At 45.7% G+C, this 22,585-nt stretch overlaps 1 protein-coding gene across 1 annotated transcript in view; it reads left to right on the top strand.

Annotated features, from left to right (window-relative positions):
• Positions 1–507: 507 nt before the first annotated feature.
• The window catches only part of SPAG17 (sperm associated antigen 17), a 178,349-nt gene continuing 156,271 nt past the window's right edge, over positions 508–22,585 (top strand). The window contains exon 1 of the mRNA XM_036015092.1: positions 508–670. Within this exon, the coding sequence (XP_035870985.1) occupies positions 584–670 (87 nt within the window). The 5' untranslated portion in view covers positions 508–583. The remainder of the gene's footprint in view (positions 671–22,585) is intronic.

Below are 22,585 nucleotides of genomic sequence, written 5' to 3'. Positions count from 1 at the left end.
TAACTTCCTCTGCAGTTGCATAAAGATCTCATAGGGGAGTGATCCGACCCTGGGAGGCAAAACCTAGACTAAAGCAGAGGCTGGAGGTTGGGGAGGCAAACGTGGCTTCACCAAAGGAAGCATTGTGGGCAGAGGAGAGCAGATAAGGAAAGGCATGGGCTGCCTCCCGACGGGTCAGTTCTCCATTCTAGGTTTCCCAGGATCCGGTGCAGAAGTCGTGGACAAGATTCCAGGGGTTTTGAGTTTCTAGACGGTGCCTTGGCCCAGAGAAGGCAGAGGGTCCAAGGGAGTCAAGAAAGCAGCCTGACCAACGCGTATCCTCTCGTCCGCTGGCCCAGTTCTCCTGCTGCAAAACTCTGAGATTTAACCAGAGGGCTGGGGGTCCCAGCGTGGAATTATCCAGAGGCTGGGAAACTCAGTTGCCATGGAGACGGAAGCGGTTGACCGGAAGAGTCTGAACTGACTTGGGGGAGGGGAGCCCAATTGGTTCAGGAACTGGGTGTGGCTTCGGTTACTATGGCAGCGAGGACGCTTAGTCCGGGCCCGATCCCAATTTAGAGGCCAAAGCTCTTCTGTCCTTTTCATGGCACCCAAGAAAGAGAAAGTTGGGACCACGAGCACCAATTCTAAGCCATGGGAACCGTCGCTCATCGCCGCACCTTTCAATCAGGTGAGCCCGGAGCCCTGTGAGTCCTCTCTGCCCTCGGCAATGCCGGATCCCGGTCTGACTCCCCAGGCCCCGCCGCCAGGCTCGCCCTCCCTTCCAGACGCCGCAGCTGACCCCTCCGAAAACCTGTCCTTGATACCTCTCCCCCAGGCCTGGTCGTTGAGCTCGCAAAACGACGCGGAGTCCCATCCTCAGGGAGTGCTTGACAGTGCTGAGCGTTAAGGAAAAAAGAAGGGGGCCACCAGGGGAGTCAGTGCGGTCTCAAACGGTTTCAAACGGCGGCGGCATGTGGTGGGGAAGAGAGGAGCCGTCGCTGACACTTCAGGGTCCGTCAGTGAAGTCTTCCAGGTGGCACCCCACAGGTGACCTGGAGTTGTCCTTATGAACCGTTCACTTCCTCGTGATATTTCCTGGAGGACATAGGTCCTGTCAAGTCACCTGTAGCCTGGTTTATTAAGGCTTTAATAAATGCTGGTGAAAACAGGGATGGCGTGTCTGAGATAACGGTGTTTAATGCAAGTGAGCCTTCTGCAAGCAGGAAACGGTGACTTTCTTATGCATGATACCATGATATCACAGTTTTGATGTAGGAGATCAGAGTGATCAGGGCTTGGCTGCTAGACTCATGGATGCCACAGAGACACCAGGCAATCTATAGCCCATCCACCACATGACTGCGTCCCAGAGCTGACCAGCTCCCCACCCCTCCAGCGAGCTGGGCAACCCACTAGCTCTTGTCACCTGCTGTTGGGAATCCCCTCCAACACTGAGTTGTTTGTAAGTCCTGGATGACATTTGGAAGGAGGAAGGCTGGTTTTGGGAATCCCAGCCTGCCAGTCCAACATTTTCTTTCCCAACTGGAAAAAGTATTTTTTATTTGGTGTGTGTGTACACTAGAGAGTTAGTACCTAAAGACTCATGATGGCTCTCGCGAGAAATGTCTGCCTATTTGTCCCTATTTTCCACTATAATTGTTTTATTCTCCATGAACAGTAATTCCGTCTGATACAGTAATTCCACCTGGTGAAGGCTTTCGTGAAAGCAGTTAAGATAACTGCTGATGCTGACATGACATCATGTAATTGTTAGTTATTTCTCTAACTTCAGGAATGAATGTCAACTCAGTAATTCCCCTTCATAGTCTCAAATTCTCAAAGATGTTTTCCAAAATACTCTGTGAAAGGACTCTACTTTGCTTTTGTAAGTCAGCACTAGCCAAAATAATTTTTCCCCATTTTTCTCTGAGATTGTGTAGGCCAAGTTTGGGCTTGGAGAGAACATTTCTGCTTGAGTTATAAACTGCTGAACAGCCGAGTTTGACGGAGGTGCTGACACCGCATTAGCTTCAGTGTTGCAAATGTGAAGCTATAATTTTCCTAGTTGAATGGAAAACCTAAAGGCACTATTTTTCCTTACGGCTTGAAAACCTGAAATAATATTCAGCTTTCTTGCTCCTGCTCAAACAATATAATTTCAATAAATCTTATATATTAATAGAAAGAATTTGAACTCAAATAAGATGCAGCTTTAACTACAAAGAGTGAACTCTTCAATTTGTTGGGATATGTGGGTTCGTACTGAGGGGGGGATGACGACTGCCCTCCACTTCAGCTCGTATTTTTTTTCTCATCTTGGTTTCACGTCTGACCCGAGAGGAAAATTCCCAGATTACCCAGCAGGCCAGTGCCCAGGGGCATGCCCCAACCACCAAAGCAATAGACTCTGGGTTGGGGTTAAAGAGGACTGTAGATGTGTGTGAGTTCCTTACCCACAGGGCTTAGCAAAGTGCTTTGCACATAATGGGCACTCAAAACAACATTATTGCTTCAGTTCCCAAAGTTTCTTTTCGTGCACTTGCTACTCATGCGTAAATTGTGCTCCAGTATGTGTGCGCTACTGAGTGTGTGTGTGTGTGTGTGTGTGTGTTGGGGGTGCAAGAAAGGGAGTTTCTACCTCCCAGTCCTCCATAAGCCAGTTTTTAGAATGAGCTGATCAAGTAATTTGAATCAATAGTCATTTTGAACTCATGTTCCTATCGAGTTGCACTGGACTTGAAAGAAAATTAGTAAGTTCATAATTTGGGTTTAGTGCATTTACCTTGTGTTACTATTTTGGGCTGTCCTTCCAGACTGGAATAATTGTCCATTTTTTAGTATATTTTCGTTGGTTCTGAAACATTAAGTGATAGCCAGTAACACAAGGCAGTCTGTTACTAAGCTCTAAATGATTGGAAACTAGGGGTCAGGAAGATGGATGGGGGCTGGGAGAGTCAGGAAACACGTTGTGAAATAATTGCCTTTAGCTGGGTCCTAAAGAATGGGAGGGATTTGAACAGGTAGAGTGAAGGGGATGATTATTTCAGGTAAGGAGACGAATACGTTCCTCAAACAAACCTGGCACTTAAATTGAGAGAAAAAAGTCTAGGTTAGGCCGCTTCTCGGTGTACAGTGCTCCTGAACTCTGTCAGTGAGTGGTCGCTGACTCACTTCGCTGTGGATGCACCGTGTGCCAAAGATTTAGCTTATTCGTACATGTGAAATGTCACACCTCCCATTAGATGAAAAGACAGTATTTAGGTACGTTGGCAATAAGATTATCAAAATAGATCTTAGTGTGGGTTTGTATGTGACACGAACATTCTGTTCATGATCTCCAGCAGCATTAGGGAGTTAAAAATGCTTAGGCATCATATACGTTAAAACCTTTCAATGCAGCTCTCAAGGTATCCTCTTCTGGCCACAGTGAGAAGAAGAGATGGAGACATTTATGTCTAGGGGTTTTTTTATAGTGGTGAAATATACATAAAATAGTATTTACCACTTAAAACATTTTTAAGCAGACTATTCAGTGGCAATAAGTACATTCACATTGTGTGTGACCATCACCACCATCATCTCTAGAACCCATCCACCCCGAAGGCAATGGTTCCCGTTAAATAATTCCCCGTACCTCCCTCCCCTTACCCCAGCAGGCGGCGTCGTGCGAATGTGACTGCTCTGGGTACTGCACGTAAATGTAGCCACACCGCGTTTGTCGCCCTGTGACTGGCATGTTTCATTCAGCATGATGTCCTGCAAGTTCAGTCATGTTGTAGCACATATTAGAATGTTTTTGTTTTTAAGGCCGAATAATATTCCATCTTATGGATAGACCACAATTTATTCATTCATTTATCATCCATCGGTGGACACACGGATTACTTCCAACCCTTGGTTTTTGTGTTTTCCCAACGTTGCCATGGAGAGCAGAGGGACCGAAGCTTCCTAGTCTGCGCTTTTCTCCAGCTTGCTTCACAAGTCATGCTGTTGTTACCATGAGTGGAGAGAAACCTGCTTGAGTCCCTGCCTTTGGTTTTATGAGTATGTATCCAGACGTGGAACTGCAGGGTCAGATGGTAATTCTTTGTTCAATTTTTTGAGGAACTGCCGAGCCATTTTTCACAGTGGCTATGTATTCCATTTTATATTTCAACCAGCGATGCACAAAGGTTCCAATTTCTTCATATCCTTACCAACATTTTTAGTATTCTGGGTTTTTTGCACACTATATTATATATAACAGCCATCCTAATGAGTGTGAAGTGGTATTTAATTCTGGATTTGATTTACATTCTTTAATTATTAGTGATAAGCATCTTTTGATGTATTTCTTGGCCATTTGTATATCTTCTTTTGCCCTTTTTAGATAAAAAAAAATTTGTTTTTTTGTTGAATGTAGAAGTTCTTTATATATTCTGTAAATTACTTGCCTGTCAGAAATATGATTTGAAAATATTTTCTCTTGTTCCATAGGTTACCTTTTTATTCCATTAACAGTCCTTTAATGTATAATTTTTATTTTGATTAAGTTTAATTTATCTAATTTTTCTTTCATTGCCTGTGCATTTGGTGTCATTGCCAAACCCAGTGTCATTAAGGTTTTCTCCTGCGTTCTAAGAGTTTTGTAGTTTTATGCCTTACATTTAAATCTTTGGTCCATTTTGAGTTACTTGTTGTATATGATGTGAGGCAAGGCTTCAACTTTATTTTTTGCATGTGGATGTCCACTTTTCCCAGCACTAACTGTTGAAAAGACTCCTTTCTCCATTGCATGGAGAAAAGGTGGGGCAAGGGACATTAAAATTGTTACAAATTTTTCTGCCATATCAAATGCGGCTTTTTCTTGACTGGGTATTTGCTTGGTTGCTTTAGAGTATTGACTGCTTTCAAAGGTCCTATAAAGTTATTTTAGTCAGTCTTTAGTTTTTCTAGTATTTCCATGGGGGACAGAAGGCCTAGAGTTTCCTAGTCTGGCATCTTGCTGGTGTCACCGTGGTCCAAGAGATTTGGTAATCCACTCTGATTTTCCATTTCTTCCAGGCCTATTGTATGACAGGTAATGCTGGGACAGGGGAGATTAGTAGAAGCTTCGTGACAATTTAAATTTTTTTTCTAGAATTATTCAAACAGCACAGGTATTCTTTCTAAGAGCTTATAGATTGCCCAAGGCCTGTCTCTAAATAACTTATCTAAAGTTATTTATCTAAAAAATTAGATAAACAATGTCACATGGCTTCAGAATACCTGAGCTACATGTTTGTACTGGACCTTTGTGGTGTGGTCAGAACTTGCGTGTCGTCACGGGCAAGGGGGACCTCACAAATGTCATCTATGTTAAGTGACAGCCATGACGGCAGCATGGAGCATATTTGGAAGACAGACAGAAATCTTTTTTTTTCTTTAAGATATCATTGGCTTTTGTCCTCAGCTGTCTTCTTCAGAATTCCAGGGTTCCCCAAAGTTTGCTTTAACACAGGTTGAGTTTGGTTGAGGATTTTGCTAATTTTAAATGTTAAATGCTTTCATATTTTAAGATTATCTGAGGATGGTTATTTCTTTTCATTTGTTTTTAGTCTAAGGTCTCATCATCATTTGTAGCAAAAAGGCAGCCACGACTTGTGAGACCAACCACTGGCATAACAATTATTCCCTTTCCTTACTGTGACGCACCACAGAAAACATTCAAAAGAAACAGGAAAAAAGTTTATGACAATCCACACACCCTTTAACTTCACCAGTCTCATGATTCCAATGTACTAATTTCATTTTGTAATGATGATTTCAGGTCCCTGAGGGACTGGACACTCTTTACTTCTTGATTAAACCTTAAAATCTTCTTTAACATAAATGTTTACATATTTTAAATATCGTAAGTCAAAGCATAATATATGAGGGAAAATCTATTATGTAAGGTCTTTACTGAGACTCATGAGGTCTTCTAATTTCTTTATTTTTATTATCAATGTGTTTCCTCTTTTTCAAAAATAATAATAATATTTGCATCAAAGACACGAATCCATGCTGTACATAGCAGGGCCTTGACATGACTCGATGGTGCAGATTCCCAGGGCATCTGGGCCAGCCTGTCCCTTTCATGAAACTGAGGAGCCAAGCGTTTCAAGGTCTGGCCCAAAGACATGGAGTGATTTTGGAGACGATCATAGATTTTCTCACTAGTTCCTCCTTCTTCCTTAACAGAACTATGAAGTTGTGATATGGCAATGATGAATTTTTTATAAATCTTGCAGTAAAACAAAATTTTATATATCTGATCTTACATCAAGCCCCAAAACAGAGTTATTAGATAGGTGTTATTAGAGTAGAACAAGTTACTTAAGGAATGTCTATAGAAAAGCTATTTAATTAGTACTTTTTAAAAAATACTTGTTTATTTCTTAGAGAGATAGGAAAGGAGGAAGAAAGAGAGGGAGAGAGACATCGGTTTGAGAGAAACATCGATTGCTTGCCTCTCAAATGTACCCCATCCAAATGCACCCCATCCAAGTGTACCCCATTCAGGACCAACCCACAACCTAGGCATGTACCCTGACCAGGAATCCAACCAGCGACCTCCTGCCCCTGGACAATGCCCAGCCAACTGAGCCACACTGGCATGGGCTAGTTAGTACTTAAATTTGAGATTAACGTGTTGTTTAAAACCAGTAAATAAATGTGGGAGTGTGCTTATTTTACCCGAAACTAGACTTTGCCCTTGTATCTGTCATCCTCCGGCTCTCGTAGGCAGTATTTAGGAACGAGACAGGCTGTAGCATTTCCTTTTTATATTCAACTTTTTGGCTTCTTTCTGAAATCACTTATGCAAGGCAAATAGAAATATTTGATTTTTCATTGAATTTATTGGGGTGACACTCATTCACAAAGCCATACAGTTTTCAAATATGTTTGAGTGTCCTGCTTAGGAAAAGAAATTTTTCCTATCACCAAAAATAGCTCAGAAGAGTGACTTCCACTACCGGGAAGTGGTGCTGCACGTTCTGGTCGCGCCTGCCAAGGCTGGGCTCGTCGAAGTCTCAGACCACCTCTGCCTTCCAGCTTCCGGATGTTGGTGGCACTACGTTTCTCACAATCACGGGAGCTCGTCTATGAGTCAGAGGTCACTGTGCATCATTCAGTCAGTCTCGAAGTCCTCTGGAATTTTTCCTTTATTGTTTTCTCCCTTCTGTCTCTTCTCTGTTCCCGTGCCTTGCCTGCATTCTAGCCCAGGCCTCCATTTTTTGCTCCCTGGAATTTTACATGGGTCCCGTAACCGTACCCGCTATAGAATCATCTGCTCCTGTGTCTCAGCAATGGCCAGCTCATCTTTCTGAAACACTGCTCACACCACGCTCACTCCCAGCACACAAACTCTCAGGGACCATCTGCAGTCTCAACCTTCTGTAGGCTGGCCCTGTCCAAGCGTCGGATTGAATTGCCACAGGCAGTCAGTCCCCTCACTGGAGCACACACACAGGAAGGCGGCCCTGAGCTGCTAGAGAAAGTCCCGTGCTGGGACCTGGCAGAGCTGTCTGCTGATGTGAGATTCATAACTGAAAAATGGGGCACCTGGAGCTCCTTTCTTACCTTCTCTGAGCCTTATTCTCCCCGGTCAGGTGGAGATGTTACTATCCCCCTCAAAGGCTTGCTGTGAAGATGCAAAGCTCATCCCAGCGGATACACAGGATGCTGTGACTGAGGGGAGCTGTGCAGACACCGTTTCACTTCTCAGACGGTTCGTCTGCCAGCCAGGCCAGTGGAAGTTCTTTAAAAGACTTAGTTAGCGGTTTCTCCTTCTTATACTTCAGTGGAGGAATAATATTTTTCTGTTATTAAAAGCAGCCTAGTGACAATGGCTGGGTTGTGCACATTTGAAATAAGAGTTTCCTTGGAGTTCTTGAACAAAGCCTATAATTCTTATGAAGGTTTGGAAATTGGATAAGGGTTCAAGATAGGTATTGCTGAAATGTTAATATCCCAGACCTCTTAAATAAATAAAGTTACAAAATATATAGATACTAGGATGATGATAAACTGAGTCTAAGTAGGTCTTTATGGGGAAAATGTTCAACTGAATTGAAGTGCTTGAGCCATTATAAATGTAGTTTATCAAAAAGGGAAATACATTTTATTGGACAGAGCCCTTGAACAATTTTTGAGAGGCAGTGAAGGATTTTTCAAGTTTTTTGATCTTAAACAGTAAGCTATTTCTCATGTTAATGTGTATTTAAGACTTACTGGAAATACTTATAATACGAGCTGAAGACTGATGTCTGGCAGCGAGCGTATTTCTGAAATTGGGTTGGTTTTTATTACTGTATTTTCTGAAATATGCTTTCATTGATATTTACAAAACAAATTGCCAGTTCACACAAAGGTTGTTTTAATAAAAGCCAATGAAAACAACCGAGTTGCTAGGAAGAATGTTAAGAGGGAAATGGACTTTTCATAACCTCACGTTATAATTTCTCTTTTTGGACAAAAGTGTATTATTTGAATGAGTTTGGAACCGAACGGAATGAGTATGTCAAAATATCTACCTAGATGTTATATGTGATCACTTTTATTGAAAATGAAACATATTAAATATAAGTAAAATGTGAGCGTTGCCAATATAAGTTTGGCAGCGTCCGAGGAAAATGTTAGGTAAGAATGATGAGTGTTGTGCGTGTTTCGGCTCCAGCTCTCGGAGCCATCGCTGGCTCCCAGCCGCTCAACAGGCAAAGTCCAAGATGTTCCGCTTGGTTCACGGCCCTGCCTCATTTGGCCCTTTTCCGCCCATCCATCTGTATCTCAGTCTACTCCAACTGAATGATCTCCGTGGTATCCCCACACACGCACTGACGGTACCTACGCCATTTCCTGGCCTGAAGCTCTCCCAGCCTGCACCTGACTCCTCAGTAAAATCCCTGCCTATAGCTTCCAAAACAGGAGCTCAGGTGACACCATGCTGACCCTCCCTGACTTGTCTCCTTCCTAGACTACTTCAGCGATTGTTTTCTCTGACCCCATCCTCGTTGGAGCTATGGTCCAACAATTGCAGTGTGATCTACTATATCTCTACAAATTCTTGGAGGGAAGCAAACGTTTAATATTTTTAACTCTTTCCCTCCTGGTCAGAACACCTAATAGTGATAGGCACATAGTGGCCCACTGAATTAAACACATTGACTGTCCTTTCCCCTCCCAGCCTCCTGGCCTGTTTGCTCTCTTGAGCTCCAGAATTAGTCCCACCCCACTGGTCCTCAGATCTCAAATTGAAGAAAATCCCAAGGCCATAGTTTTTGCGTCCAGAAAAAAGGCATAGTGGCCACACCTCCTGGACCTGTTTTTAAAAGGTCGTTGAGAGGATTTAAGACATCTAACACATAGTATCTCAGGCTTCACACCTCCAAACCCAAGGCCCAATTCTCGCCTTCACACCTGCTCTTCGCCAAGTCTTCACCTTCTCATTGAATGGTGTCGCCAATCACCCAGCAAGTCACTGGGACCAACAACATTGCATTTGCTGTGTTTCCTCTTTTTCTACACCCCATTACCACGTTTTAGTTAATTTTGTTGGTTCCATCTAAAGCCTGTGCTTCTTGGCACCATCCCCACTGCTACACCCTAATCCAGGCCACCACCATCTCTTGCCTAAACTACAAGTAGCTCAAGAGCTTCAGAACTGAGTCTCTTTCTCCCATTCTTGCTGCCTAGTGTCTGGTCACCATGCAGCAGCCAGAGTGGTTCTTTTAATGCCCACAACTTAGAGTAAACTCCAAATGCTCATCATGTCTCTAGGCGTTTAGGGCTTCTCAGGCCCTGTGTGCGCTGGCCTCTGTCAGCCACTCTGACTTCGTCTCTTACCTCCCATGGCTCCCCCTTTCACTCAGTCCTTTGTGACCACGCTGGCCTTTTTGCTGATCTTCAGATCTACCAGAAAGCGCATTGCCACCTTAGAGCCTTTGTTCTTGCTGTGCCCTCCATCCAGAATGACCCTCTGCAGGGTAGTTGCTCCCTCCCTTCCTATATGATCCCGTTCAAAGATCTCCTTCCCTGACCACTCTATTTAAACTACACCATCACCCTCCGTCCACTTACCCTGATTCGGTGCCTGCCCTTCTACTTTGCATTTATCTCATGATTGCCTGTTTCCCTCCACGTGAGGGAAGCTTCAGGAGGGCAGGGATTCGCCTGGCTCACGGTTCTGTTGCCGGCACCTGGCGTATAGAGGGGCTCAGGTAACACTGCTGGAGGGAGGACTAGTAGGCACCCGATAAGTAGTTAGAATCACTAATTAGCATTATTATTACATTTTTGGAATGGTATGAAAATCAAATGAAGCATATTAAAGAATGTAGGACGCTATTTAGTCTGATATAAAGATTTATAATAATAATAATTACTCTTTTATATATCATAAGGTTGTTACACGTTCTTCAACCTCAACATGGTCAAAACAGTACTACCCTGTTCATTGAAGCTAGAAATCATCCTCAAAACTTCTCTTCTATTACCAAATTGTCCAGAGATTCCTATTACTTCTATCTCTCTAATTTAGTTTTTTTCTTTCACATCCCGTAATTGCTAATGCCAACAGCCTTCTAATTGCACCCCCATCCAGGGCGGGAAGTGGTCGGGGGAGACTGGGATTCGGTGATGACAGCTGTGTTGTGTGGAGCCGGTCGAAGGGGAGGGGAGGAAGGGGCTGAGAACTGGAGCAGGAGAGACGGGAGCGCTGAAGGAGCAACGTGGTGAAAGAGGGCAAAGGAGAGTGGGTCATCTTTTTTAACCCAAAAGGGGCGGGATCCGAATCTCTTCCTCAGCCCAAGAAAGAGGAGCAAGCTACTAAGACAGGTGGAGAATGTATCAGGGCGGAAGTGAGAAAGGGGGAGGAAACTTAGCAAGAAAGCCTTGCTCTTCTGCGGTGACAGTGAAGCCACTGTGCAGACAGAAAGTGGACGAGCAGGAGACACAGACAAAGGACTCCTTCCACGGCTGTTCAGGTGGCATCTGCCTGTGAGACTTTTCCTAAGACACAGGAAGAGACGCCGGCTAGTCAAATGCCTGCACCTTACATTGTGACTGTTCGTACCTCTCTTTCCCCCACTAGACTGTGCATCTCTTCAGGGCACACTTCTTTCCAATACTCGTTTAAATGCAGAAAAGCAGAGAGGATAATATAACGAGTACATTTGTGAACATTTGAAAATTTTTTCGTGAAAATTTAACTATTGTTCATTTAAAAAATATATAAACACCATAAAAAATTGAAGCACATTTTTTGTCACCCTGTTCTGTGTTCCATTCATTTCCCTCCCTTCCCAGAAGCAAACACTACCATGAATTTCATACGTGTCCTCTCAGCTCTATGTACTGGGCTGGCCAAAAAATCCAAGTGGCTTTTTCTGTAAAATATAAGACACATTTTTTTTTTCATTTTCATCAATAACTTCATTGATTTCTTGATATTGATCCATGATATTTTGAGAATGCTGGCTATCTCCCACATGGTATAATGTTTGTTCTCAATTAATTCCTCAATTTGATCGCTGTCAACTTCAACTCGTCTACTCGACCATGGAGCATGGTCCAGTGAGAAATCTCTAGCATGAGACTTTACAAACCACTTTTGACATGTTCATCAGTCACAGGACCTTCTCTGTACATCTTTTTTGGTGCCTCAGTTGCGTTTTTGCCTTTCTTGAAATGATAAAGCATAGTATGGCAAAAAATGTGTATTTTCTTCCATCTTCAATATTAAAATGGCTACACAAAAATTCACCAATTTTGATGAGTTTTTTAAAAAATATGACAGCTGTCACAATACAGTCTAACAAAATTGTTTCAGATGAAGTTAAAGACAACTAAGAGCTACTGGAGCCATCTTACGGGAAACACCAAACGCAATTTTTGGCCAATCCAATATCCATTCATCTGTATCCGTGAACAATGCACTGTTCACTCTGATTTCTAAAGTTCACACAAAGGTGCCATGGTCACGCCTACCAACTCTGCAACCTGTCTGCTTTCAGCCAGACTCAGTGTTTGATGTCTGCCCATGGTGGGGGGGGCAGGTTTGGTCCATGTCCTTTCATTGCTCTTCTCTCGTTCATCTTTGCATTCTCCGTTTCTGGGGTGACACCTGCAACATAGGTACCCACGTAGTAAATATTAATTATTAGTGAATAAATTAGGGCAAACAATATGATAATAGAAACGGATACTTTGTACAGTGCTTTGTAGCTTTGAAATACTCACCTATAATGTTTTCACTTTTATTTGTGGATTTTCTTCTGCAAGTTGGTGCTGTTTAAGGATAACAATTATGCCTCATGCCTGTGTATTCTATTTCTGAGCCCATTTCAATGTTTGGAACATAGTAACTCCTCAGTAAATACTGGTTCGAATGAATGAATGACCCTCTGCTGTAAGTATTATTTGCTAAGGTCCAGATTCTGAATACTCGAGTGTGTTCCCAAGATCGTGTGGCTGGAGTCGGGACTAATAATGAGGTTTTCTGATGGCTAAGTTCAGGGCTCTTTCCATTGCACCATTGAAAGAGCTATTGCAAGGACTATACTCGGGAATCAACAGGAGAAGGATAATTGTATTGAATTACTGCCCTGATGTAACCAATAAATAGACTCCATGCAGTTGTGTAATTGGAGATACTTAATAGCCCTAACCAGATCTAGGGCTTGAAATTTATCATAACCATGAACTTGGAACATTCTGCCACGCGGTTCTGACACGAGGGCCCCACTGTGAAGGGGGCACGTGAGCGGCGAGGGTGTGCAGGGCTGCAGGAGTGACGGGACGAGCGGAAGCAGTTTCCCACAAAAGGACCTGCTCTTGCTGAGGTCACTGGCGACCTTCGAATTCCTTTTGATGGCATACACCACTCCTGTCCTGGCTACAGTGACACCGTCCCTCCTGGCTCTCCTCCATCTCGACTTCTCTCTGCCTCCCAAGAAACCCTCCCTTAAAGCAGAGACAGTTCGGAGGAAAGCTGAGGAAAAGTACAGGCATCCTCAGAAGGATCGCAGGATCTGCCCCAGCCACCCCCACCTGCACGCTGATCTGCCCTCCTGCTGGGGTTGGTTGCTATGGATCTGTACTTTTCACCCTTCACTTGTAGATCCGGGGGCCTTATCCCAGCTTCCTCTCTCAGAGGCAGGCCTCCCCACCTCTTGCCTCCTTGGAACAACCCTGGGTGCTGAGCATCTGGAAGAGTCGGGATGGCCGCTCGGAACCGGCTCTGGAGAGCATCCCGTCCTGACTCCCTGAAGGGCCCGCCAGAGCAACCGGTACTGAGTAGCCTGCACAGGAAAAGTTCTTGGTTTTATCGCTGACGCTACCGCAGATGCCCCCGCTTTTCTCCCCCTCACCGGCCTTCACCACACTGTGGTCTGTGTCCCTGGGCTGTGCACGTACTTCTCTGGCTAATTTCCTCACCTTCTTTTCATTTGAAGCAAGTTTGTTTCCTTTCAGACACCCTTACTCATTTGTGTGTATTCTTTACCATTTGTTACCAAATAGACCTTGAATCGCAGTAATTTAATAAATGCTTGTTGAGTTAAAGTGCCCCTTTTTTTTTGTTGAACTGAAGCAAGGTACAGGTTTCCCTTCACACTGCTGGCTCTGTGAGCACTCCCAAAGTTTTTCTGACACACCGCAGCGGGTGTCTGGATGGGACCCACCCCTCCCGACTAGCATGACCCAAACTCGGGGCTCTAGGTGAGCTGACACTACCCAGTCATCCTTGGATACCCACCCGTTCCCACGTCCTAATTTGGAGACCATAGTTTTAGACCTAAAACTCAGACGAGGCTGTCAGACAAAGATGTTCGTCCTGCATCCAGGTAGTAGAGGCAGTATAGGGGATGTAATCTGGTTACGGAGATATTGACATTTCTTGGACATGTTATTGCATTTTGCGGGAAATAGGAGAGAGTATCAGGACAGTCGTGTATACTTGTGGCTGTCAGAAGAACCCTTGCATATTCTGCACTCAGTCATCATGGATGCAGAAATGAAACTCTACCAGTCGCTTTGTAGCAAACACACGGTCAGTGAGGATACTTGTGTTAATTGCAAGAAAATGAACTGTCCATGAGACATAATTAACCAAGCAGCAGCTATGAGGATGGACGACTCATTAGAAAGAGTATCAGTTGACTATTTTGTTTCTCTGGGTAGGCCTAGTGCCAGGCTGTACAAATTCATGGACCACACCACAATACTTAGTGGGTAAATGACGTTCAAATGAGGGAAAGAAAGGTAGAAAAAAGATCTACAGTAGAGTAACTGGTGAGATAATGTGGAGTCTTGAAAATAGATCCTAATTGTAGTGTTGAAGATAGTAACTCAGCACTGGAAGGGACTGGAGGAAGGCACAAGAGGGTCTCGTGTTTGGAAAGGAGTTGATGAAAGGTTGTAGCCTTTAATATCTGATGATGAAAAGAGATCTTTCTTTCGGGTGCGTCCCTGATTCCAATTTTACGTTTGTGGAGCAATTAGCAGGACTCCGCTTGGCTTTGCTGGGTCTCCTCTGTTCGAAGAATGCCTCTGATATGTAATATTTGTTTGAAAACCCAAAGAAGCTTGTTTCCTTTTGAGGTTTGCCTGACTTTTTATGTTCTGAAGTTCATTTTGGACCTCAGATTTTGCTCCAAGCCATAAAACTGGTTGGATTGTACTAACATGATGGAGCCCGTAATTTTAGCCAACTCTTGGGGGTGGGGAGATAGTTAAGGTGTGTCGTGGTTTCTGTGGTTTCTCTGTGGAGTAGAATTCCCTACAAAGCTTTTCCATGTGGTGTTTTAATAGCTGTCTTAAAACTCTCTGATGCATGGAGCAAAACTGAATTAGGCTCATGTGCTGGGTTGGCGGGACGGGCCAAGGACTCTGAAAAACGAAAAGGAAAATGCACAGCCTAGGCTCAGAGGTTAACCTGTCCAAAGAAGATCCTCGGGACACATCCAAATTCAAAACTAAAGAAGCAATCACCACTTTTGACCCATTTTGCAGAACATTCTAAGGAAAATTAGAATATTTTTGCATATATTAATACTTTACCTTTGTATAGAGCTTTAACTTTTTTTTAACTTTTTATTTTTAATTCTATTTTATTGCTTATGCTGTTACAGTTGTCCCAGGGTTTTCCCCTGTGCTCCCCTCCACCCACCATGCTCCACTCCCTCGGGCAATCCCCCACCATTGTTCGTGTCCAGGGGTCATGTGTCTAAGTTTGTTGGCTCCTGCATTTCCTGTGCTGTACTGCACATCCCCGCGGCTGTTCTGTGACCACCTATGTGTACTTCTTAATCCCCTCACCTCCTCACCCCTTCCCCTGCGCTCCCCCCATCTGGCAACCATCAAAACACTCTCCATATCCATAACTCTGTCTCTGTTCTTGTTTTCTTCGTTTGTCTTTTACATTCATATGTTGATAGATATGTGTTTATTGCCATTTTGTTGTTCATAGTTTTGATCTTCTTTTTCTTAATTACGTCCCTTTAATGTTTCATTAATAATGGTTTGGTGACAATGAATTCCTTTAGTTAGTTTTTTCTGGTCTGGGAAGCTCGTTTCTGACTGGATCTTTCTTATGCAGTTGAGGTTCTCACTAAGTTCCTTGAGCATCCTTATAACCATGTTTTGACCTCTGCGTATGACAGATTGCTTATCTCCCTTTCTTTTGGTTCTTTTTCTGGAGTTTTGATCTGTTCTCAGGCCGAGCCATTTGTCTCTTCATTTTGGCAGCTTCCCTGTGTTTGTTTCTATGCATTAGGTAGAGCTGCTGTGACTCCCTGTAGTGTCACAGGTAGTGTGACCTAATGTAGTAGGCGTCCTGTAGGGTCCAGTGGCACAGTCTCCCCTATCACCCAAGCTGGGTACTTGAGGTGCACCCTTCATGTGGACTGAGTACACCCTCCTATTGTAGTTGAGACTTGGTTGTTGTTCACAGGTCAATGGGAGGGATTTACCCAGGCTGGTCAGTTGCAAAGATTGGCTATGACCACAGACCACCAACCTCCACTCTCCATGGAGGATCAGCTGTGCAGGGGCAGAGTGGTGGTGCTCCTGTGTGGTCTGTAGCTGCCCACTGGGTGTGCAGGCCAAGGTTAGCCCCCACCTGTGTTCTGCCAAGGGCTACCCTTCATGAGCTATAAAGCAGTCTGGGATGGCTGCTGCTTGTGCTGGGCTTGGAGATTCCCAGGAGAAGCCAAGCTGTGAATCTAGGCTGGCTGCTGCTAGCGCTGGGACCTGGGACCACTTAACAAGAGGCACAGGAGATGAAGGCTCGCCGAGGCTGGCTGTTGCTTATTTGATAGGATTTAGGAAGTTGTGAAGCATGAGCCAGTGATGGTTGTTCTGTATGTTAATTGTAATTTTGATGTGGTTTTGTGAGGGAGCGAGTTGTATTTGCCTGTGCCGCCATCTTGACTCGAAGTCTCTGTATGGGGCTTTCAATTTATAAAGTGAATCTAAATATACTTGTTCATTAGAGCTCTGCAAACACCATTGGAAGGTTGTATTATTGCATCCACTTTTATAAACAAGAAAACTAAGTCACAACGATAGCTCCAAGTTTATCTGGGTAAGAAACTACAGAGGCAGAAGCTTCAGAGTTCTTCATCTTTACACCCGAACTCCAATAATTGTAGTTAGTGATCACATTTTATATTTATGAAGACAAGGAAAGCCAGCCGGGGAGTGTGCACACGCACAGTAAAGGTGCTTCGAGAGTGCTGCGTCCTCACCAGCAACTGTCAGACTCCGCAGAGCTGTCTGCGCATCAAAGCGTGTACTCTTTCTTCAATTCAGATGCTCGCCGATTCCGGGACGTGGTTCCTTCCCAAGTCCTGAGTGCCGCCAACAAAATGCCACATCCCTAGCTTGCATTCCTGAACTAAGCATGTGTAAAAATTCTCTTTATTGTGTAGTTTGGGGCTGCTAAGGTCAAGAAACATGTATCGAATGCTACGATATGCTGGGCACACGGGGAAAGCCGGGACTTGTCCAGGTGGCATGGTTGTGGGGAGGCCTGTCCACTGGCCCGGCCACTGCCCAACAGAGCGTCCCTTTGAGTTAGGTAGCTTGGAGGGAAAAATACTTTAAAAAGTTTTTACTCCTTCACTTTACTAATACTTTGGTGTGTGTGTATTTATCCAATTACCAAAATCAACTGCTAAGGCTCTGGGCTAAATAGCAGGGGGTGATGGTAAACTTATTCAGCCCAGGAGAAGGGGATGGTGGATTCTGGGAGTCCTGGGGGCGGGCATCCTGGGGCGGGGGGGCACAGCAAGCAGCAGGCCAGGGAGAGGGGGGCACTAGAGGGTCTCTGTCAGAGGTGGACTTCAATCACTTTGCTTTTGTTTTTAAGAACTGGCCCCGCCAACATCTGTATTTTAGATCTGGATCTATAAAATTAGCCAGATCGATACACACAACCCAAACAACAGGTACCTGATCCACGTCCTCTTTTCTGAAGCGGAGCAAACAGGTCCCCATTTCTAGTGGGAGTCGGTCTGGTGCGCAGTCCTCCGTGTGGCAGCCCCAGAGCCTGTGTCCCCCAGTCAGCCCTGCACCTCCCCTCCGGCTCTAATAGACGTCCCTTCACAGCATCGTAGGCGGATGTCTGTGACGGACCTGTACCAGGTGCAAAACGACCCCAACGTCCCTCCGGCCACACTCCACGTCCTCCCCCAGAGCTCCGCACATTCGGAGCCTGCAGAACCCTAAACATCCTGTGCGTGTGATCTCTGCCCTCTGTCCCAAACACCTGAAATGCTGTAGAAATATATCAGTTAACAAGCATATCATTACCAGAGAGAAAATTATTTTACAAAGTGAGTGTCATTCAAAATAATATTTGCTTTTTCATCATGCAACTGTTGATATTCTATCGGGAGTTTTTCTTGATTCACCCATAAAAGCTCTCCACACCCGACCCAGCTGTATGAAACCACCCTGTTTGGACTAACAAGAGGAGAGCCCCCCTCCCCCAATGATATCCATGATAATGGCTATGATTATTGCTAGCTGTTGTGCTCAGAAAGGCTTTCTTACTCGTTTTGCATAACAGTCACAAGAGCTAGGTACTGTCATTATCCTAGTTTGTGCACAAAGAACAGAGAAGTTAAGTAACTTGCCCCAGGACACACAGCTGGGGCACTAAGAATCAAATCCAGGCAGTCCATCTCCTCAGCCCAGACCCAATCACTATGCCTTAGCGACCTGTGCTTTTCCAAAGGGCCACCGGATCCTGAGGGAGCCTTGTCACCTGTGGCCCCAGCGCTCACACTCTGTGTGGGGAAGGAAAGCCTTGCAGTGAGGGGCCCTGCCCCTCCCACAGTGGCCTCTCTTCCACCTTGTCACCTGCTTCTCATAGAGCCCGTTTTGGAGGGTAGTGCTTCAGGCCTGGTCACGCCAGAGACATCAGCAGCAGACAGTTCACACGGCGCACTGCTGCACAGGGTCTGTGGGGGTGGGGCGCCGCAGGCAGGTGGAGAGCATCTGCTTTGTTCTTGGTATCGTCTCAGAGACAGCCCTTTAGACAGACACACAGGCCTTCCGGGATGAGGGCTGCAACGTGCCGGTAAATGTTTAACAGCCTGTTCTCCCTAGGGGAAGGCTCTGATTGGGGAGTTTAAATACTCCCACCCTGGCAAGTTCAGCCCCTGGGCCTGTCCTAGATCCTGGACCTCAACCACTGATTTTTGGTGTGGCTTCACTCTGTCTCCATTCCCACACTGCTCTGATATTCTTCCACCATAAAATCAAGCTCATAAGAATTTCAAAAGCACCTTGAAAGAGAAAGGAATCATAGAATTTGCAGCTTGCAGACCATGGGTGGAAAGGAAGAGGGAGGAGGCCACCAAGGTCTCTCTTGATGGGGGTGGGGGAGGGGAAAAGAGGAAGAAGGAAAGAGATGAGAGGGATGGTTTTCTAGGCGATGCACGTGTGTCTGTGTGTCCTTGGCTCTTCCACTGTGATCTGCTGCCTTCCCCCAGCATCTGGTTACTTGCCTGTGTCACTCCCAGAAAACCTAGCAGAGGCAAGGGGGCAGGGCCTAACTCCCCAGGGCCCTGTTGCTGATGCCTGGTGTGAGCACCTCAGATCAGATACAGTCTGTTTTCCTCCTGAAGCACTTCGGGGCTGTGGCCTGCATCCCCTGCACGGTTTGCTGACGTGCTACATTCTAGCACTTCACTGTTCCCAGGATCAGAACCCCCGCCCCCACACACCGTGTCTATGCTTACACTCTGTTGCTTTCAGATATCAATCAGGCTCTTTTAGTAAAGAGCCCTGCTGGGCACCACAAGGGGCCAAAGCATATAAGACATAATTTCTAACCTAGAGAGCTAACACTTAGTTCAGAGAATGGGGCAGCCATGGGAACCAGATCCTACCTGTTTAGTACGTACCGCAGAACGATGAGAACATGCCGGGCTGCCGCAGTCCTCCCTCACCCGCACTGCTGTCGTCTGTGGTTTCCGTTATCCGCGGGCGTCTGTGGTCCAAAAACAGGGAATGGAAAATTACAGAAATAGACAATTCCTAAGTTTTAAACTGAGCACCATTCCGAGTGGCGTGGTGAAACCCCGTGTGGCCCCACGCTGCCCTGCCTGGGACTGAGTCCTCCCTTGGCCAGTGCGTCCATCCGTGCTGGGCACGCCACCTGCCCCTGAGCCGCCGGAGGGGGAGCTTCTGGGTTCAGACTGACGGTCCTGGGACCCCAGTGCTTGTGTTCGGTCACCCTTGTTTTATTTAATAACGGCCCCAAAGCTGTTCCCATGACCTTTGTTACAGTGTAGTATTACACTGTTCTGTTTTATTGTTGTCATTGGTAATGTCTCACTGTGCCTGATTTACACATTAAACTTCACCATAGGTGTGTGTGCACGGGGGGGAATGTAGTCCATACAGCGTGCGATACTGTGCAGTTTCAGACCCCCCAGCGGTCTTGGATACATCTGCCCGGGGGTAAGTAGGGTCTACGGTATAGTCTTTACAATGAATTGTGATGAGTCTATAATTAGAGGAAAATCTATAATAAGAACTTGTTTAGTAAAGACAATACAAGGAATTAAATAGTGGCATTATCCTGGTCATTTGTATTGGCCTCGTTGATTACATAACAACGTGTGCTCATTATTAAACCTCTATTTCCAATTTATTTTAAGTTAGAATTCCTTTTTAACAAATACAATTATAACAGCAGCCAGTTCTGTGTAATAAAAACACTTCTTCTGCTGGCCGGCAGCCCACGCTGACACCCCTCTTCCGATGGAGCTCCAAGACTCCTTGTGAAGGAAGAACCGCGCATGAGCAACATGCTCGCAGATCTCTGTCTGCCCAGCGGCAGAACTACTCAACACAAAGCCCATCCTTTCAGCGGAGCATGGGCGGAAAGGGCAGGCTCGCTTGTCTGCGCAGCGTCCGATGACGCTTAACGAGACAGGACTTCTTCGATGCATTGATTTTACTTGGGCTTCAATGCGTCTTCTCTCTCCAAAGAGAGGTGCTGCCCACTGTGGGTCTGCTCATCAGGCCGGGGTCAGTCCCCAGCAGAGGACTGTGGGACTCTGGTCTCCGGCCCACCCCCGGGGCCGAGGCGGAGGGCCGAGCGCCTGCCCTGCCCTTGCCTTCCCAGCGAGTGCCGAGTGCCGGTGCTCAGGGAAGGGAGCAGTCAGCCGGTCACCTAGAGCTACTTGTCGGTTGTTTTCAACAAGGTTTCTGTAATTATATTAGAAAATAGGAATGCCGAAATGAAATTTGGAGAATTTGCAATATATGAAAAATAGTGATAAACCTGGCCTGCGTCTGTCTCTGGGACGGGCTCCTGCGAGACAGCCGGGTTCTCTGCTGTGGATGTGGATACTTTTCTGCCTTCGGAGACCGGCGTGTAAGTGTTTGGCTTCAGACGCCCTCCTGGCAGGCTTCAAATTAGGTGAGACTGGTAAAGCAAATAAAAGGTAATGGATTGTGTCCATACATGACTTCATTCCGTCCTTTGAACGACTTTATCAATAAGGACCGGAGGGCAAGACGCAGCGGCAACCGTGCACAGCAGATGCCGGCGGGCCCCGGGGGCCCGAGTGGGCTTCCCGAGGGGTCTGAGGTGCACAGACTGAAACCCTCTCCCTGCGCCCTCGGGCACGCCAGCGCCGTTTTCCTCCAGTGATTAATGTTTTCTTTCTCCGGGCTTATGCTACTAATTACGCCCAAACTTTCTGAACTGTCTTCAACAAAGTCGCCCGCAGGCCAGAGCCCTGCAGGGCTCAGGCTGTGATGAACCCCGTCGTCCACACCCTGCCTTCGTTCCTCCTCCGTGGTCCACCTTTGTTTCCCCCAAACTAGGTTTCTCTTGCTGCCCGGCGAACTCAAATTTTAGGACTTCAGCTGGGTGTCCGCGGGATGTGAGTGGAGGGGTATTTTTAATAGTCTTTTGCCAAAATCTACTTTGTGTTTGATTTTTTTCACCAAAGATTTTTCTATTCCTGAAACTGCTGCCAGTTAGTAGAGATTTGGACTCGTTTATCCTAAACTACGAAGCAAAAGCGTCAGAAATTACATTTGCAGAGCGCTGTTTCATTAGACACAGGGAACTATTTGCCTGCTCTTCCCGAGGCGAGCAGCGCGCGTTTCCTGGCGTCGCGCTGCCCCCTAGTGCCGCACGCCGGCGAGTGCGTCCTTCTCCGCAGACGGTGGTTTGCACGGCTCCGTCCGCAGGTCCATTCTGGCCAGGTGGTGAGACGCTAGTTCAGCACTCCAACGGAGTCCTCCAGGGGTCAAATAAATCCCATTTCTGCGGCAGGAGTGTGATGGACTAGAGAGTGCAGACGGGAAACTGAGCCTCAGCGGAACGGACGTCCTCATCTCCCTTCCAATGGACAGATGGAGTCTAGCTACCCAGCAGGGCTCAGCGAGAGCTCAGAACCTGGCACATCTCGACCCGCTCTAGCCCGGGTCTAGGGGAAGTGCCTCACGGCGACCACCACGTGTCGGAGGACCAGGTCTGGTATTAACAAGTGTTCTAGGGCAAAGTAACAAGACGCCTGGGCTTTGAGAGAGGGAACCTTGGGAAATTCCCTTAACCTCTCTGAGTCTTTGTAAAACTATCATTTATGAAAAAGCAATCTTATGGTGTTTAAGGATTTAATACATAATCTGTTTTTGAAGGCTTTATACACTTCAGTATGTGATATAAATCTTCATCTATTACGTTTACTGTGGCTAAAGTAGGTATTAGATGCAATTTAAGGATTACAGAAAGGCATTCTGACCCCAAAGGCTTGCTCTCAAAATTGTTCTGAAATGATCACAAAATTGCAAGCCAGTATGTGGTCTCCATGCGGTTTTTGCCAAAATGACTTTTAACAAGATTTTTAACTTTGTAGGGTCTCTGTTTTTCCATCTATAAAGTATTAATGCACCTATTTAAAGAGATTACTTAGGGATTTAATGAGATAACATATGCCTGGCACATGGCATTTTTCAATAATTGTTAGTTCCTTCCTCCTCTCTTCCTTTTCTTTCCGGTCTGAAATAGTCAACACCTGCCCTCGACACCAGACACTGATGGGTAGAGGCTGGACTACAATGCCCTTGT

The sequence above is a fragment of the Phyllostomus discolor genome, chromosome 14, assembly GCF_004126475.2.
Source record: "Phyllostomus discolor isolate MPI-MPIP mPhyDis1 chromosome 14, mPhyDis1.pri.v3, whole genome shotgun sequence".
NCBI classification, from domain to species: Eukaryota; Metazoa; Chordata; class Mammalia; order Chiroptera; family Phyllostomidae; genus Phyllostomus; species Phyllostomus discolor.
The sequence above is the reverse complement of the archived record's forward strand: the minus strand, read 5'-3'. Positions and strand labels throughout refer to the sequence as shown.